Consider the following 15,786-nt stretch of genomic DNA (forward strand, 5'->3'; position numbering starts at 1 on the left):
ATAGATATCCAGAATCGATTTTTATTTCAAAACAAATACCGTGCATATTACAATACATCCCGATAGCAATTATCGAATAGATTTTGCGTTACAGCTACTGAACGAGAAACTTTGAATACTGTTTATTCATCCATTGATTGCTACATATGTAGTTTCAAACGCATGCCACAATATCGCACGATCGTTTATTGCGAATACAAATGTACAATAGTGGCGATTATGCCCATCAAGAAACGCCAATTGAAATCAAGATAAAGTCCACCGTATCGATGCGTTTCGATGGTTAAAAAAATGCCAAAAATATCAGAAACGACGAATCAGTAATCAAAATTTTGACCGAGAATTGTAAATTATTCCTAGGTTTGCTAACGATTGATTTGTAGTTCTCGAACAGTACAGTGTGTACTGGACGTCTAGACGGACAAAAATGTTCGTTTCATCTTTTTGCATTTCATTGAAACATTATATTATAAGATCCACTCGTTGAAATTGGACGAACCGTAGTAACGCGAACAGAATTCGTTTCCTTTCTATAAATTATCCGCAGACAGTTTTTATCATTAAGGAGTTGTTTATCGCCGGCAAAGTTGCGCAGAGTGGGACAATATTCGTCTTGCGTAACTTCCACGAGTCGATACGATACCAAAAACAAGAGTTGAAATATCTTTAGTTTCATCGAATTAAATACACGCTGATATTTACCTCGGTGGTGGGTGAACTTCTTGAAACTGTAAACATCCGAATCAATAGAAAATTCGTACTTCATGGAAACTGGATCAGAAAAGAACAGAAAAATGCTTAAAGTTTCCGAGGAGATCGCTAATAATTCAAAACAGGACATTCTATTTATCGGAAGGATCAACGCTTGTCCCGTTAGCTTTCTACGTTTGAAATTAATTTAATTTTAGAAGACTCGTTGTTATCGACAGTTTCGCGTTCAACGCTTTAGACCGAATTAACCTGTGTGACGTTAAGATTTAGGATAATACGTAGGATAATACGTAGGATCAGAGGAACGGATAGATCATGCGTATGAATCAAAGCGAATCATTAAATACGCAAGATATCTAACAGGTGGCGCCGGTATTCTAAATAAGTATGCAAATTTCCACGTAGATTCCGTTTCTTTGATTCTACTCGTAAAGAGAGAAACAAAAATCCGTAATCCGTCGACGATCGCTCATCTTCTTCGTTTTTCAAAAGAGAAGAAGAAAAAGGGAAATCCAAACAAAAAAAAAAAAAAAAAAAGAAAAATACGAATTCTCCAGTAGACAGAACGAATATCATCCAGCGCTGGTTTTTTAGGGAGGCGGACGATCGAAAAAAAAAAAAAAAAGAAAACAAAAGTACAAAACACAACAAGCGTTTAAGCCTCTCGTGTAAGTAAAAGCGTGACGCGGCAGAGCGTGGCCTTTCGAACGAGATATCGGATTTCGGATTTAAAAGAATAAACGGATTAGTCGGTGGTGAATAGCGCATCTTCGAAGATTAATAGGGGTGAAAGTTAGGAGTAGAGCGGGGCCGTGTTGCACGCGCACCGCCATGATGATCGTATCGCATGCAAAACGGGTAATTGAATTATTTCATCAGCATTATTGCCTGTGACGCGGAAACAAATGGAGTAATAATGCCAACGAAACACGATTCGATCGGCGAGCGTTTGATAAAATAACGTTTGTTAACCGGTAGCGTTCGGATCGACTTTGGTGAAAAATCGGCCGATTCGTTAAGGGGTTGTTTCAATGGCAGGAACACGGATATCGTTGATGAAAAAAAAAATCGCTTCTCGAAATTGCCTCTTATCCGTGCTAATACGTAAAGCCGTGGATAATTCGTGCGCTGGAATATTTGGTCCGTTTTATGCTGAATTTTCATGAACGGCCATTAGGAATTACGTTATATCGTGGCGAATAAAACAGGGATTTAAAAAAGGAGGTTAAGTGGTATTGAGAGACTCTGAGTAAGCTACTTTTCCTTTTTACCTCCGCCCCCCTCTCTCGCAAGGTGTCCCCTCGCTGCGATTTTTAAAGAGACGACCGATTTCTTGCGAGAAGTCGAACAGCGAAAGGGAGTAGGATTTATATTTTTAACAGGAGTACGATGTTACTCTGTATTTCGATATCCTTTTTGCTTTCTTCTTACATAGTGCTTCGCAATGATACGAATTAAAGACGATGGATGGTAAAATGAAAAGTAATAGCGAGGAAGAACGAAAATGACGGTGAGCTTTTGAATGAAATGAAATGAAATACGATGTTGTGGTCATATCGTTATTATTATCATAAATATTCTTTCGTATCGTGACAAGCTGAGGAACATAACGAGCATCGATACCAAAAAATTGGCAAAAATTCCGCTAACATCGTCTCTATTACACAAAGAATCGTGAAACTATGCTGCGTGCACGCGAGATTCTCTCTCTCTCTCTCTCTCTCACTCTCTTTCTCTCTCTCTCTCTCTCTCTCTCTCTCCCTGACACTTTACACTTATTTTATTCTTTCTTCTTTCTATTAGACGCATAATATCTCGTTCGAAAATATCAATTACACCGCTCTCGTGCGTTTTTCTTTCTCTCCTTCTCGTTTCTTCGTCCTCGTCTATTCGTTTTTATTTGTTCTCTTTGGCTAATTCTCCGAATGAAACACGTTCCCTATCGAACGCTCGCTCGCGTTAGCTACGTAGAAACGATGACGGTTTCAAAAATACTTATTACAATTAGAAAATCATGTAGAGTATTATTCAGTCGTTGCGATCCTTAATCGATAATTCGTAACTAATACTAGCACACATCGCTCGTTAATACATAATATACATATACATATACATATACATATATATACGATATTCCTCGTATCGCTTCTTTCTTTCCTTTTCCTTTTCTCGTCCTTTCTCTCTAATTCTTTCATGCTCGATCGTCATGCCTCGTCCGTTATTGCGAAACGACAAATAAAAAAATAAATAAATAATTGTTGGAGCGACGCGAGTCGCAAGACGTGGAATTTGTGCGCGTACCGATTCGAGGCGAACGATGCACCGGCGTGAGCAACAGGAAACAACGTTCGAAACCGGAAGCAGACGGGGGAGAACAGTAAGCTCGATATTCATTGTAAACAGAACGTGACTGTGTAAATCGCTTTTGTTGTTCGTTACGTACGAAGGCGTGTCACACGCGGTTGACAAATGTATCGGAGGGAAACGCATTAAATCGAACGGTAAATGGCTATTAATTTAATAAACCGAATACGTAATAACCTTCTGCCGATGGAATTACACGGTGTGCACGCGGATAGAACAGAAAAGCGTAGGGATAACAAACGACCAAATTTTTTCTCTTTTCCAACCGTAAACGGATAAACTTTTCTTTCGCCAATGTCCTTTTCTTCCTCGTTTGTTTGGCTTGTTTTTTTTTTCTATTTTTTTCTCCTCTTTCGTCCTGCCCTTTTGTTTTCTCCGTTGCCGCCTATTTTCCCCGCACGAGAGAGCTTTTCACGACGGCGAACAATTCGCGCGGGAAGAGCACCATCTTTTCTCTTCGGTTTCGTTCATCGTCCTCTCGATTACAAGAATATCAGACACGATAACAGTAGCAACGCAAAGTGACTCGTCGAATATCCGATTCATCAGGTACATCTACTCGCTCGCTGTTTCTTACGCATTTCCATATTTTGTTTCGTTCTTCTTGCTCGTTTAGGTGAATCGCGTGACGTGATGGAACCGCTTTGTTTCTTTCAAAATTGAAATCGACGCACGGGTGGAAAGACAGAGTTAAAAGAAGAAGAGAATTAGAGGCAATGAATAATGGCAGTGAGAGACGGATATACAGACAGATTATACACACACACATATATATATTATATAGAATATACATGTATATATATATATATATATATATATATATATATATATATATATATATATATATATACATCCACGCTACGAGTTTAGTCCATTGTAGGGCTTTATAAAAGTATGAAAAAGAAAAGTGTCATTTTTATCTTGGAAACGATGCCACCGTAAATGGTGTACTACACATTGCGAACACACGATTTCTGCCAAAGAGAAAGGAAATGCATAGTGTCTAATAATGAAATATTCCTCGGACGTTGGCCGTTTCTTCTCCGATTTTTGGCCGATCACGGATGTACCTGTTTTCGCGAGAAGTCGGTTCGTCGATCGCCATCATCGTAGAGAAAATTAAGATGCCGCGATACAGCTGTATCCAGTTCTCCGCGATTCACCGGCGAATTTCCCCTGTCCATTGCCTCCTGCTTCTGCTTTGCCTTTCTCGCTGCTCCTTCGTTTTTTCAGCTCGATCCAACCGACTTATCCAGCATCGAATAGCTTCCTAATAACTCGTTTCGTCTCGTTTTCCTTCGATCTTCGGCCGCGTTCCTCTCCTCTTCCTTTCTCTCTCACCGTGGTCCAGAAAAGGGCGTGACGCGGCACGTGCGTCGCCGGAGGACGACCATCGCGCGACACAAAGCGGCCTGGACTTTCTTACAAGCACGTCGATTTATATAAACAGCTCCAAAGCGCGCGTAGTTGAATGCGGTACGGTTAACGAATGGCGATCAAAAGGAACGCGAACAGTCCCAGGACCAGCCGCGCCGACGGCAGCCGCATCTCCGACCTGGACGAGCCGAGAACTGAAAACAGAGAATACACAGGCTGCTGCACTCAAAGTTCTGCGTTCGTTGCTGCGATCGGTCGCGTGCTCGCGGCGATCGTTCGCCCGCAACGCGGTGGACGAATAAATGAATTTGTACCCACCGCTTCCATTTTGCCTTTTAGACGTACGAAACGGGTTAAGCGGAGTTTCGACCAGGCTGAGATTACGTTTTCGACGATGTTTGAACAGAGAATATTATGAATTTTTGCCCCGGACCAGAGACCAACGCGGTAACAGGCTAAATTGCGTATTCGACCATGCTACGCACGAGTGTTTCCGCCATACGGTAACGTTGTACTTTGAACCGACGAATGCTTCTCCGTAATTAACGATCGAGCAGAACGCTTTTCCGATCGTTTGGAAAATGAACGGAGTAATCGGAGAACGCGACGAAAGCAAATTACTTGGTGGAAGCGGAAGTTACGAATTTCTTAGATCGTCGAACGAATGGAATTTATCGACGCTCACGATCCGCGTTTACGAACATTGTTCAGGTTGGAATCGTCGCTAATGGATCGAATTACCGATCATCGGCGTTCTCCATAGGGCAGCTCTTTTTTTTTTTTCAGAGAGAACAAAGAGCGAGGAGAAGGGGAGCGCGACTACGGGGATCCCCTTGCGTCGAGGCGCGAAACTTTCCGAATTAATACGCGCCATTCTACGTGCTAATACATGGCTGTGTAGTCAGCGATGTAGGTGCTGAGCACCGGGAATTGAAAGTAATAAAACGGCGCTTCCGAGCATAATAACGCCTGCAGAAAGAAAAAAAATCAAATTGAGGGTACGCTTATGCTTTAACAGCCGCCTCCGGATGTAGGTCATAGAATTTCGATCGAGGCTTTCGAACGATGATGGATGACGGATTTCCTACGCGCTACTGCGAATGAACAAAAATTTCTCTCCCTCTCTCTCTCTCTCTCTGTCTCTGTCTGGTCCGTCTCGACGCTTGTACGCGATGGCAAAACGATAAATAACATAGATAGAAGAGAAACGATTTTTGGCCTGTCGACGCTCGATCGCTAGGCTGCACTTTCTCGACCCACTAATTAACCCCTAACCATGGTGACTTGATTTACACTGGCAGTCCCGATCCAGTCACGGGCTTCGATCAAATATTATTCAATGCTCTGCGAGTGAATTAACCAGCCTGGATCGCTGCAGTCACGCTTCAAGGCCTCGAATAACATTTGAACGAACCGCGAGCGAACCGTGACGGTAACGCGACTCTGTCTCTTTTCTCCTGGTCTCGTCTGTCATCCCCTGCTCGCCCCCTTTATCACCAATTCTATCCGCATAAACGACGCTTAATTACGACGCCGGTTAATCGCTGGTATTACCACCTTTTACAATGCTCGTTTGTGCCCGATGGTTAATTTAGTAAATTTAAAGCTGAACGCGTTCCTAACTATACGTAAATCGCGCAAACATCGACCGCAGGCTAAATAAAGTAACGTGGTCGCCGTGGATGCCATATGCTGCCATTAATTATCGTTAATAATCGTCCCGTTCACTATTATATCGTATTATAGTTACACTTTGTTACAAACACTCGGGCGGCTTCGCTCGTGTATATTATAAATTAACGTTTATTTATCGTGGCAATTACGCGCAATGGGCGCGCGGTTAATTCGTCCGCAAATCTGACTATCCAGCGGCTCCATCGAGGGAAAAAGGCGAATGGATATCATCGGTGGAATCGCGATCGATACGCCATCTAACGAGCAAATATTTCGTTTATCAGGTAACTTGCTTTGCCACGATCCGGCGGAGAAACGAATACAGAGAAAGGATGGATGAAACGAAAGAGGGACTCTGCTGCTGCTGCTGCTGCTGCTGCTGATGGAAACTAGAAGAGCCACTTCTATAACGAGGCAAACCGGCTAACTCAAATAACAAAACGAAGTTTTTTTTACAAACCACGATCAATGAATTCGACCGTGCGTTTTTTTTTCCTCCAACGAGATGATTTCGATCGAATTGCGACTGGCACACGGCTTATTATACAACGCTTCTCCGGTGCACCGAGAAAACCTATACCGCGTCCTTTCGCTTATTTATTTCCATTCTTGTTTTTCGCCGTCGTTCGTCGCTATAGCGATCGTCGTCGTTGTTTCGTCGTCGTTGTTTCGTCGTTGTCATTTTCGAGAGCAGCGCGGCGCGCCGCTGAAGTGCGGCTCACTTGACGCCAAATAATCCAAAGCCGCAGCAAATAATCCTGAATACGTCGGGAATTATCTTCGCCGCAGCCTCGGATTAGCTGGCGTGAAACGAATTATTTGATGGCGTGCCGAGCTATTTGACGTTAACCAGGATAATTCGACCGGTCAGATTATCCCGGACCACGATGTGGACAAACAACCGGATGCTCGGCCGTCGTGCACAGTCCGTTCACGGCTCAATGGGAGAAACGAAAGGAAAAAATAGCAGACATGTCAGTCGCTCGATTTAATCGGTCCAAACCGGCTTCGTAACTCGTTAATCCGTAAAACGGACGTCTTTCGTTCGGCAGAGTCGTCGTAAACGAGGCACACGGATTGAAATGCTACTGCAAATTTCGAACTTGCCTGTGATGCTTTGCAGTTTTTGCGCGCGATCGATGACGCGCTCTTCTAATGGATTTTTCTTTATTTTTTAATCTTCGTATAGAAGTGACACGGTTCGAATTCGTTAACGTTATAAGCCTACGGCGGTGATTGCGCGATTTAAGTAAGTGGTTTTGCTAATTAAATATTGGAAGCGTATATACGGAAGCTACGTAAAATGTGGCGATGTTTCTGGCGATGATAATAGGAAAAATGAATATTCGTTGATTTAATTGGATTAGAATGGAAACCACCATCTCGAGCAGCCATATCGAACACGACGATTTTTCTAACGAAGATACTTGGCTGTCGTAGATAAAGCGTGACTTTTATTCCCGAAGAATAAATCGTCTTTGTTTCAAAATTCGCAATCTCCCCTTTTCCTCGTCTTTCAGATATTTATCGGAAAGTTTGGAAATTTCGCTATCCCGGAAACTTATCGTCGCGTTTTAATCCCAACGGTTTCAGATTCTCCGGAATACTAATCTTTAACGTTTATCAAACATCGTTATTTCAGCCCGACAAATTCTCTGGAAATAACCAATGAAGACCGAAAGTTTGAAAGAGAAGACGGCAATCCCACGGTCTGCAACGGTAAACCAAACCCTCGACAGTATCGCTATCAAAAAGTTCAATCAACGACGGGTGGAATGCTTTCCATGAAGCCTCCCTGCTTGTAAACACCCCAAAAGATCTAAGAACTCGCTAAGCCTATTATACGACTTAAGCAACCCTTCTCCTCCCTTCGCAAGAACGCTCTTTCATCCTGTTGCGATCCTGGAATTTTCTGCCTTTCGATCTTACTTTCTTCTTTCCTTTCGAAAGTTGAAGTGTCAAGTTAATGATAAAAATTCACGAAACGTTTCGTTCCAGAAGAGAATTTATCGGATTTTTACTTATCAGAGACTGCGATCGAGGAAGGCTGAATCTCTTTCTACAATTTCCAACGATCGCTCGTACGATCGTTTCATAGGACATCGTACTATAGAAAATTATAAAGCGCGAACTTGCTTCTACATTTACATATTAACGTACAGACGTGGCAGACGCTGATACTTCTCAATCGTAGCAAACATAAACGAAGTAGCGGTAAATTCGTCTTATAAATTCGACTGCTAATTACGAAGTTGCAAGCGAACGTCATAGAAATGCTTCTCGAGGGTTCGATATAACGATAATTCTCAAATGACGAATAATCACAATCGTTTCTCGTGTTTCTCAAACTTAACGAATTCTATGGAAAATGACCGAAAAAGCGTAGGAGAGTTAACATTGGATCGGCAACTACCACCTAGTGACAAAATCTGCAGTCACTCGGCTGCCAATCCAACAGTTCAGCAAATGAAAGTGCAAAGATTTGTTTTACCTTTGACTCCAACGTGTCCATCGGGTTTCTTCTGGCCGGTCTGGAAGTTGGGTGGCGGCTGCAGGTAGTTGATACCGACGATGGTCGCCGCTGGTTCGTAGTGTATCAGCCTCGGTTTGTCCTCCTCGGTGCTGACCTCGGTGCTCTGCCAGTAAATGTCGTATATGGAGGCGCTGCATCGTATTTTCAGCTTGCCCCCCGCGAAATGGTCGTGCGTAACGAGGAACTGAAGGCCGATCTGTGAAATGTGCCACTCGGACTCGTTCGTGTCCAAGGGACTGTACGTGCGGACGTGCGACTTCAGCGGCTGCGTGTGACAATTTGTACGAACAGGTTAAACAGGTGGCCTGCCACGTTCCTGAAAATTCTCTGGCTCCCGTTCGGCTTTCCACTTGCCGATAATTAATCCGAACGTCGTCGTATCGATTTAAGGACAAATTTCAGCCCGATTAATTGGCCGCGATCGAGGAATTTGCTAATCGCTTCGAGCGTTTCCGATAACAAGGTTTCTACGACGTTTAGGGCTACTTGGACCCTTTGTGGTCTTCGACCGACGATAGTTTGCGAACCTGATATGCTGGGACCGTAAAATGTTGGTATTTAATGGCTATTAAAGGTCTCATTACCTATAGTATCGGAAATCAAGGATCCTCCCGAGGGAATTTTCAGAAAAATCGAAAAATTCAAACGATCGATTCGCCGACGAATCTCTTCAACCACAACGTCCGATTTTGTAGTCGAAACTGTCTATATATCGGGTGCTTGGTATTTCGTTAATTATTCGAAAATTCTATCAAGTTTGAAGCGATACTTTGTTCGGCGTACTTCTTAGACGACGACATTCATCGTTAGACTGGGATTGTCTATCGAGTGCACGAGGTGCTCGATATACCGTTAATTATTCTGCAATTTTATCAGGCGTTAAATTAATTTAAATTTATGTTGCGATATCTGCTTTCGACCATCAATTTCCAATGTTTCAACGAAAACTTTACAATGGAATATTAATGAACATTGAATCCGTTTAAGGACAGATCAATTTAGAACCATCGGCGAGTAAAATGTAAAACTGGCGGAAAAGTCTAAACGAACGGTACAGTAACAGACAGGCTTTTATCGTAATATTTTACAACGAGAGAATCGTTCAAACTATTAAAAATGTACCGTTGTAAATCTGCGGAATTTTCACGGAAAATCACGAATTGATTTTTCGAAAATTCGCTACTTCCGCTGCAGATATTTTCTTTGAAGAATAATATGATTTTTAAAAGGGTGTACGGTGTCGCGTAAGAGCAGAAGACAAGCGCAGCGGCTTTCTGTCACTCCAAACTGCTGATAAAGAGGAGGGTGCACGTCAAAAGTATCGGTATTTCGAGCAACAATGCGATTTTATCGCCGGGCACGCACGTAGCACCGAATTGATAGACAACCGATTCGACAGGACCGTGTTTTGATAACGCCGTCATTACACGTCCAAGAAACTTCGATTACTTTTTCTTCTCTCTTCTATTTTTCTCCCTTATTTTTCGTCATAACGTTGCAACGTTGCTTTTTCCGTAATATGTCATTTTATTGAAGGAACAGACAGGAGAAAAACACGCGACGAGGTTTCGTTAGGTAACATTTCATCGCGAAATCAAATTTCCGAGCCTCGTTCCGATCGCAATATGCGTATTCATCTCGGACAAAAATGTCCGAAATGCGGTATTTCGCGAAATATTTCGCATCCTGATGAAACAACAGACGTTTCTCCAGAACAGACTTCCCGAAAATATAATTCGAGTCTTCGATCTTTCAACGTGACGTAATTAAAGAGTAAAACGTATCGATGTTTGAGACGTGGAAGAGCGGACGACGTTTGAAACGCGACAATTTAGAAATTGGATCCAACGACAGATTGCACGCACGAGGCTGTGTATTTAAAAACCGTCTAGAATTTGATCAGCTGAATAAACTTGGCCGTTCTTCGCCGCAAAAAAAAATGATAAAGCTTCGAGGTGACACGGGACAGCGTGGGACACATCCGAACAAAAATTACGGAGCACGGTCGGCGAACCGTCCTGAACTCGATACGACGAATAATAAAAAATAGTTGGCTACAAACGAAATTAGGGCGGGACGCCGTATTATTTAGGGCTTGGAATAAAACGAAGCTCGAGAATAACAAGAAGAATCAACAAATTTCAAATTGAACTGTCGCGAAAACGAACCTCGAAGAGGAAAGATTGCATTTTACATTTTCGATTCGTTATCGTCTATATAGAATAATGCAAAGAAAGTAAGCAATGGCAAAGAAGTAATCGAGTGTATTTGACAAATTTTCGATTCAGGTTGACATTGAATTTTCGAAAATGATGCTCGCAGGTGCAATTTTATAATTCTCCGTGGCAATTCTATCGTAAGTAGTAGCTGCCCGATCTCATTTGTACTAGGAATTTCGATCCAAGCCCGTCTAATTCAATTTCTCCACTCAATTTCGCTTCGCATCAAGATAGAACGAATGAAATTGAGAACGAAACCACGTAGTATTCGACGTCTTGCGCGTATCGAAAGACGCGACGAAACGATCGGAGCGACCGTAACTCCTGTTGTCTTCTCTCCACGGCGTACATCTATTTCGACATTTTAATTCAATTCTGTTCTATTTCGATGGATGATAAAAGCCGGGAAGCTGAGCCACGGATTTAGCGCAATCAATACCTCGCTGTGTACGAGTATCGCGGTGTATAACTGGAAACTCGGTGGAGGAACGCGTCAAGACGATATTATAATCTAGAACTTTCATAGAATCAAATAATCTCGAAACGAGTATCTTCCAAAATCTGCAGAAACGAGTCCGCGGACAAATCGATAACCGCGAGTATCGTTGAAAGCGTCGGGTCACCGTATCGCAAATACCTCGGAAATTTCGTTACATTTCGCAAAAACCGTAGAATCTACGCGGAACAGATCGCATGGGAAAAAATATCTCTGGATTCTCTTTTGTAGCCGCGATATCCAAAGGTACAGAGGCGCGTTATAAATTGATGGAAAAAGAACGCAAGAGCGAAGCGTTGCCGCGATTTGATCGCAGCCCCTTAATGGATTAAATCCATCAAACTGCGCAACCGTAGTTCCTCGACCGCCATAACAATTAACTCTAAAATCTCAGACGCGATCCGCTAACTGTTTCCTAGCCAATGCATCCGCCGCGTAATGCACAGTCTCGAAGCGTTCGCAACGGCGGAAAGGGGTTGTAACGCGAAACGGGGCAGGGGGGTGGGGGCGGTGGCTGCTTGGTTACGTCTTACAGGAGCCAGAGAACGAGAGAACGGAATACGATACGAGGAGGTATGGGAAGACATCGGTGATAGGAGGCTAGGAATTTGTAGCCGCTATTCGCGATTTCATATAGCAAACCGTACTTGTCGATCGTTGATGTACCAGGTGAGATTGGCCGCGGGTTTACTCCGTCCGGATGTGCAGTTCAAACGTAGCATATCGTCGATCCGGTATTTCCTCCTTAACCCGTGTATCGACGGCCCTTGAGAGGGTAATTCTGCGGAACAAGAGACGTCAGGTACACACGGGTCCCGGAAGTATGCGAAGCATGTTCGAAACACCGCTTTGACGTTCGACCGTTTCCTACGTGTGTGTACATACACACGTGCACGTATGTACATACATATATATATATATATATATATATATATATATATATATATATATATATAACAAATATATGCATACAGATAGGACGTCGGGTGGTTTGGTTGCAGGGGCGGTGGCGGGGAGGTGACTTTTCAAGATTCCCGGATGCACCAACCAACCAACCAACCAACCAACCAACCAGTGTACTCACGTGTGCACAGATCGAGCCGATAGATTCGACCGTGTGTTTTCGCCAACGCACCAACAGCCTGCATGCCTGATGAAAAATTCTTCTTTTATGCCTGGCAATTCGGGCTCGCGTTTCGATATCGGAATAATGCATTCGTAAGAGAGACGGCATCGTGCCGATCTCCCCTTACAGAGAATTCACCGTGCCAAATGTTTCCGCGCAAGTGTTTTCGAAGCGAGATGCGTCTCGTACCTTTCGTTTCGTCTCTACACCGACGCACGTGAACGTGCGAACGTGTGTGCACCGTTATACAGGGGCCTGGTAAATTGTAATATAACGAACAGAGGTATACCTCGTTGAAAGAACCGGTATAAAGACGCGAAACAAAATTTTTCAATTATCGTTCTAGTTACCGGAGGAAATGGTTCTAGCAGGCAGTTTATATCGTTAGCTTAGGGGATTTAACGTAGGCAAACTTGGTCGGTGCGTTCTATTAGGGTAACCGAACAAAAAGTAGTACGTAAGAGGAGTAGGTCGTACAGAGAAGATCATTTTATATTGTAATTAATTTTCTAATATAAAAGCTTAGATGTTTGTACGATATCGCGCGCTTGGTTATATTCGTGGGATGTGTCGGACCTTTTATACGAAAGTCGCGTGTGTATAAATTTTCGTTTTCGCATCCAACAACGATCGAGCGTCTTTCTCGTTCTTAACCCTTTAACCTACAGCTACGGGCATAGCCCGTAGTACGATGATCGAGCCAAACGTAAATATTACGGGCATAGCTCGCAGTCGATCGGACCAAACGTAAATATTGCGGGAATAGCTCGTAGTACGATGATCGGGCCAAATATGATATACAGGGTGGTTGGTAACTGGTGGTACAAGCGGAAAGGGGGTGATTCTACGCGAAAAAAGAAGTCGAAAATATAGAATAAAAATTTAAAAATTTACAAAATTAAAAAAATAACGTCAATCGAGACAACGATCTACAGTGAGACCCGTTATAACGAGACGCGATAAAGTGCACGCGTACCGAGCCTAAATTCAAGGTCGATTTTCTCGGAAACAAAGCCTCGAACGAAAAATTTTTATTCTATATTTTCGACTTCTTTTTTCGCGTAGAATCACCCCCTTTGTGATTGTACCACCAGTTACCAACCACCCTGTATAGTAGCTTGTTTAGGTTTTCGGCCCAAAATTCTCGAACGTAAATCGTAGGTTAAGGGGTTAATTACGTAGATTAAAGAGACGATTGTTGCGGCAAACACAGTACGATAATGTAACGATTATGCAGCAAGCCTGATTCATCCGATAATTTCACGTTGAATCGTGAATTTTTATATTTTTCACGATAGTGGCGTAAGAGCGACGGATACGTATCGCACAAAGTTTAACTGTTAAATCCTAGGCTGCCCTGTATATAACTATAGACACGAACATACATATACGTAGCCGGATCTGAGAAGATTCGCGTGTTTCGTTTTTCCATCCGCGGATATAACGGCACCGTTTAAGCATACGGATCCCGTGACTCTCTTCTTTTTCAGCCCCCTTATCCTACCCTTCTTTGTTTCGTATCGTTTTCGTGATTTGCGAGAGCCTCTCGAGCTCTTTTTTTTTCTCTTTCCCTTTCTTTTTCCTCCTGTATGCTTTTTTTTCTTTTTTCTTTTTTGTTATTCTGCCAGGGAGAATTCACTAGCCTCGCGATCGTCGAGGAAGGAAACGTGGGAAGAGCGCGGAGGAACTTCCCCCGACCAGCGAGCAATGCTCGGCTCTGATGTAAAAGTTTTCTCTTACCGTGTGCATACGTAAGGTCTTTTTATTGTCGTTCTTCCTTCGAAATTTGGGACTTATTAAAAGTTGAAAAAAAAAAAAGACTGGCGAGAGAGTACGGTCGTAGGATTTCATCGTTGTCGCGACTTGGAATATTCTAAGCATTTTGTTCTCCCTGCATTCGTTCGTAATCCTCGTTAAACCGTTTCGAACACGCGAATATATTCTATCGGAGCTGGAGCTTTTTCTCTCGTAAGAAAATTTCATAGTTCTCTGTCTCTTTTCCACCGCTGTCTGTTTTCCATGAAAATTCGCCACATGATTTTGCGGCTGTAAAAGTAAATGAAAAGAATAGAAAGAAGAACGGTTTGTTCGCGCAGCGCGCTTTATCTTATCTCGTTTCTCGGAAACTTCCAATTTTTCGATACTTTTCTAATAAAAATAATCCGAATATAAATATCGGTTTCGAGAGTTTCGTACGAAAAATTCCTTTCCGCGAAACTCACCGCGCTATAATACGGGGAAACTTTTCTAACCAACCACGAGATCGCCGGAAATAAAGGATCGCGACAAAAATTTCTCGCCAGAGACAACGAAATCTGATTCACTGGGGAAACAGCGTGCAGGCAGCGACAAAATTCAAAACGATCGGTGTTTTTGCAGTGTTCGTATAATTGTAATTCGGACGAAGCGACGGTGTCGTTTCGTGGAAAACACGGTTAATTCGATTCGAGTCCCGTTTGTGTTAACGCGGCAGGTACGAATGAATAAAACAAATTGGTTGGAGAGCGACGTTGAAATTGAATATTTATGTAGAAATATTCGCGAAAGTGGATATTTATGTAGAAAGGAATTCAATGATTCGTAACAAGATGAAATTTAGACACGCACTGTGTACATTACCGCTCAAAAGTATCTCGATACTTATAGGTTTCCAGCAAAATTTTATAAGTAGAAGTACGATCATTTTATCTTGTGCAATCAGCATTTCTCGATAGAGAATTTTATCCTCCGATCAGCACGTAGATTCCAAGTCTTATGATTTTTAGAAACTAACGTGCAGTGAGAAAACTATCGTCGATGCTCTTCTGTCCGAAAGATGTTTCTTTCTTGTTAAATTGTCAGAACCAACTCAAATATCGCGAATCTGTGTGCATTAAGTAGTCGCGTATTTCGTTGCCCCGTCTTACAGCGAATAATTGAAATTTATAGACTCTTGATTCCATTAAACGATACCAAGTACTATTTGCGGTCGTTAATTCGTTATTAATTTACGTACTTTGTTTACATTTAAATGCTGCTACTGAAAATCGAGGAAAATGTTCGGATACTTATGAACCGTAACGCGTATCGTCGATCGTGTATTTCCAACCACCGTCATCGTATCTCTCGTTAATGAATCAAAAACAGATTGGTTTATGAAAATTCGATAATTTGCGCCCGCGCACGCCAAACTTCTCGCAAAGTACGCACCGTTCTCTTCTCTCTTAAGCTTCAGTCAGAGGAGAGAACGTTGCAGCTCATTAGCTTTATTTCGCATCAACCTACACACCGCCCTTGGACCGCGTTT

At 42.6% G+C, this 15,786-nt stretch overlaps 1 protein-coding gene across 2 annotated transcripts in view; it reads right to left on the reverse strand.

Annotated features, from left to right (window-relative positions):
• Positions 1-2,256: 2,256 nt before the first annotated feature.
• The window catches only part of LOC117234618 (cell adhesion molecule 3-like), a 41,583-nt gene continuing 28,053 nt past the window's right edge, over positions 2,257-15,786 (reverse strand). The window contains exons 4-7 of one of the 2 annotated variants that reach the window (XM_033496013.1): positions 12,459-12,524; positions 12,022-12,155; positions 8,618-8,924; positions 2,257-4,646 (exon numbers count right to left, since the gene is read on the reverse strand). In XM_033496013.1, the coding sequence (XP_033351904.1) occupies positions 4,558-4,646; positions 8,618-8,924; positions 12,022-12,155; positions 12,459-12,524 (596 nt within the window). In that variant the 3' untranslated portion in view covers positions 2,257-4,557. The remainder of the gene's footprint in view (positions 4,647-8,617; positions 8,925-12,021; positions 12,156-12,458; positions 12,525-15,786) is intronic. The other variant, XM_033496014.1, reaches the window with a different exon arrangement.

Source organism: Bombus vosnesenskii, unplaced genomic scaffold, assembly GCF_011952255.1.
Source record: "Bombus vosnesenskii isolate JDL3184/JDL3185 unplaced genomic scaffold, Bvos_JDL3184-5_v1.1 scf7180000013305, whole genome shotgun sequence".
NCBI lineage: Eukaryota > Metazoa > Arthropoda > Insecta > Hymenoptera > Apidae > Bombus > Bombus vosnesenskii.